This window comes from Phalaenopsis equestris, unplaced genomic scaffold (genome assembly GCF_001263595.1).
Source record: "Phalaenopsis equestris unplaced genomic scaffold, ASM126359v1 Scaffold000834, whole genome shotgun sequence".
Classification (NCBI taxonomy): Eukaryota; Viridiplantae; Streptophyta; class Magnoliopsida; order Asparagales; family Orchidaceae; genus Phalaenopsis; species Phalaenopsis equestris.
In genome coordinates, this window is record NW_018165274.1 from 61,331 (window position 1) to 65,334 (window position 4,004).

At 34.8% G+C, this 4,004-nt stretch overlaps 1 protein-coding gene across 4 annotated transcripts in view; it reads right to left on the reverse strand.

Annotated features, from left to right (window-relative positions):
- Window positions 1-207: 207 nt before the first annotated feature.
- LOC110031509 (protein arginine N-methyltransferase PRMT10) overlaps window positions 208-4,004 on the reverse strand; it is a 12,078-nt gene continuing 8,281 nt past the window's right edge. The window contains exons 7-8 of one of the 4 annotated variants that reach the window (XM_020734742.1): window positions 844-1,047; window positions 208-429 (exon numbers count right to left, since the gene is read on the reverse strand). In XM_020734742.1, coding sequence (XP_020590401.1) covers window positions 871-1,047 — 177 coding nt within the window. In that variant the 3' untranslated portion in view covers window positions 208-429; window positions 844-870. Of the gene's footprint in view, window positions 581-843; window positions 1,048-4,004 lie in introns of all 4 variants that reach the window. The other 3 variants (XM_020734739.1, XM_020734740.1, XM_020734738.1) reach the window with 3 other exon arrangements.

Consider the following 4,004-nt stretch of genomic DNA (forward strand, 5'->3'; position numbering starts at 1 on the left):
ATTACTTCAACTGTGCTAGGGTTCACGATTTGTTTCCTTTCCAGAATTTTCTGTATAAAAATTTTTAATATCTCTATTTCTCACTTTAATTATTTGAATGTGTGCTAGATTTTTGTGTGACGCTAAGATACTAAATAATCTCTCTACGACCGCAAATCTTCCGATATGCATCATTGTTTCAGAAGTGAGAGCACAAACAGTATAATATAACAATAAATTTGATGGTACATAAAACATCATATAATTAATGGTGGATAGAAAGTTGTCTCAAAAATACATATGACAAATAATTCCAATAGAGACAAACTAAAAAGCAAAATACACTTCATCACATTCAAGGACTGCAAATACCGTTTCCAGCTAAAGATGGTTGTTGTACATTCAAACAACACATTCAACATTCTGAGAGGACGCATTCTCCCTTCATTCCTAAAAAGGGAAAATCACAAAAGGTTTGTTGGTAGAGCAGTTGCTGCACTTCTACATGATGTGGGAGAACAAATGAAAACTTCAACGCTTTTGAATGGATGGGCTTCAGGTCACAATGAAGATATTAAACCTAATATTAGAACATAATATTCTGATAAAAAATTTAATTAATTTCAAATTCATTGGATTTGCTTTGCAATCAATAAAATAGTATATAATACTCGAAGTAAATCCAATATCTTTGATATCCATCCTATCAGATATTTGGCCAAAAAAATTTTGACACAACTTTGCTTCATGATAGTGAATGAAGCAGCCGCTTGCATGGGGTATGGAAAGAATCACATTTCATTTGCAAAGGGAAATTAGTTAAAAAAAAAAGACAAAATTTAAAAAAAATAAAAAATAACGTACCTGTATGCAATAGTCCCCTCTGCATAATCATTCTATATAATACATTCTGGAGACGGGCTTAAAGCATTTTTCAGACAATAGCTGCAACTCGTATGTGAAATTTACATCCATGAGGCGATGATTGTCCCTGGACCGGCTCATTGAAAAAGAAGTCATCAGTTTGTCACCTTCATCAACTCTAAGAGGAGGCTGTATCAGAAAAACCTGCTCAGGGAGTAAAGAGAAAACAATTAACATGGGATTAAAATATACAAGTTCAAATTTATGCCAAAAAAAGACCATTAAAAAAACAGATTACAATCTTATTTGTATATGCTTAAAATCTCAATGTGATAGAAATTAAAATCTGCATTCTAACATGAGACTAAGATGTGAAAATTTTGGAAAGAAAAATATCATAGGGCCAAGGTAAGTTAAAAACAATTCTATATATGATAGGCAATTACAATGATTCACCCTCCTGACAAGAAATGGCAAGATTACATTGTAAAAAGTTACATTGTGTATTAATGTTTGTAGAAAAAATGTTTGATGATTATGTGGCAATCAACGGCACTCATCAATCAACAAGACACATCAAATATCAAAAGTTAGAGGGTTACAAACATTGGTGCCGATCACCAAAGGGCGTTGGAAGATGAATAAATGTGAAGTGGGGTACCAACATAATCATCAATGACCATCAAACGGCGAGCGATGAAAAATTACATAGTACTTGCCAACAAAATAAACTAAAAGACCAAAAAGGTTGAAATGCATTAAAGACCCACTTAAAAATTAAAGTTAGCTAATTTAGAGAGAGTCAAAACTATATTTCTTTGTTGAAATGTACAAAACGATTCCAAATAATGTAAAATCAGATATCAGTTACCAAAAAAATGTGGGCATAGACAACTATCTTGGTAAAGATTTGTTCAACTCGACAAAAGATATCCAAAACCATTGATAGTTCTTAAAACTGGAGGCCAGTGGAAGCAACAATAATTGAAAAAAAAATTTAATTCGAGCTTTTATGCAGCCAAAAAATGGTAAGACTCCAATTTTTGGCAATATTTCTTTCAAATAGCAACCCATCACCCAAAAAAACTGAAAATAAAAAGATTTTTGTACCCTGTACAGCTTGCTGTGGCATGGAGATTTTTAATCTTACTCTTCCCCGACAAACTACATGAAATCCTAAGCATCTAGTCAAACTCCACTCAATGAGCAAAGTGCAAGGATAATATTGTTCAAAAGCCGCCATTGCAATGCTGTGCGACCAAAGCACCTCATGAACATGGGAGGAATGGTTTGATTGGCTACTAAAATCATTTCTTAATGTTCCTCTTACTTCATTTTAAATGTTCTGTATATCAAAATAAATTGTGTGAAAATTGGGTTTTCATCCAATTAACTTTGCAAATCATATTAGAATAAAAAGCATGCCAAACTGAAGAGATTAAAGGAGGCAGATTCACTTCTATTAAATTTAAATAAGACTAAATATAAATGAGCTGATATTCTAGCTCATGTAAAAATAAGATTTGTAGACCAAAGTATGCAGCAAAAATGTTTTCAAACAAAAAAAATGATCAAGAAAACATGTACCATATAATTAAGGGCCCGTTTGGGGCAGCTTATAAGTGCGGCGCTTTTTTAAAAACCCCGCCAAACCGTCTGGTTTGCGCGTTTTTGAAAACGTTGCCTGCCACGTTGGGTTTTTTACACTAAAAGCAGGCCGTATGTCGACCCCCGCGGTCAACCCGCAGGCCGCGTTTCAGGATAAGTTGATTATCCTGAAAAGCAGAAACTGCCCAAAACAAACCTTAAGATAATAATTTTGTCGACGAGGAATCCCAATTGCAGACTCTCTAAGTTGACGCAATGTTGTGCCAAGCACCAAAATAATTATTTTACGTCTTCTCTTATAAGATCTAGATGAACTTGATGTACCTTAAAGTTGTACAGGCTTCTTGAAATTGTGGAGAAGTACGGTTGATTTTTCTAAAGTTTGTGAATATGTAAACTTAATTTTGCTGAAATTTTGAGCTGGTTTTCTCACCAGTGTGCTGTTAACTCCTCCTATTTGTTCAGGCAGTATTTACCTATCAATTGTTTCATTAGTGTATTGAACTCTAACTATCGATTGCATGCCTCCATTGATTGTGTATAGACTCATCCGTTCGTGTAGAGCTCCATTGGGTGTGTCGTCCATTCCTGTCTCAAAGGTTGTGTCAAACTTCTCATCCTCTTTAACAACGCAATCTACCCATTTACATATCCAAAAAAGTATTCCATCAAATATCCGTATTAGTTTTTTACGTTATTTGATATCAAAGAAGATTTTATAGAGGGATTCATTATATGGTTTTAATGACCGGTTTTGTGCTTGTGGTATGCACATCTCATCCTAACCCAACCTTCTCCATCCAATCCCATAGCACCAAACCACCAAATAAACCCCTCCGAAATCAATATGGGCATTCTCTACCCCAGCCCTCAAGCACACAGATCCACCATCAATCTGGACCCTTGAAGAAATTAGAAAAAAAAGGTCCAAAATTCAAATACATTTCAACTTCCTAAATCAATGTAACTTAAATAATTTTGGCTCAATCCAACTCCAACTAGTCCAACCAGCATGAAACTAACCAAATGAAATGTGCCAGATCATCTCAATCCAATAAACCTAATAAGTCAGCAGAAAACATTTGCAATAAATAGCATGGATTTATGCATGGTTGAAATTTATGAAAAGAAAAATGAGTTATCAAACTAGCTTGTGTGTCATGCATACGTCAAGGTGCGTGTAGAGTTCCTTACAAGTTGTGTGTGTGGCCCTCAAACAATGTGAGGGGGCATCTTTGATCAGCAATGTACCTCCATCACTCATATAGCACCTACAAACTATGTGCCGTGTTACATTTGGTTGGTCTTTCCCTCCCTAAGTTTCTTTGTTGTACTTTTCAAGATTCTCATCCTTGAAAATAAAATAACCTCCACTCCTTCATGTTCATCTAAGGAATCATCAAACATTGTGGCATGTTTATGTCATTCGTCCTTAGGACATATTATAGGGTTTACTAAATCATCACCCTTATTTGATAAAAACCAAACTTGTAAATGGTGAATGGCGCACCAGTGTAAAGGTCTTCATAAATCCATAACACATAGCTCATGGC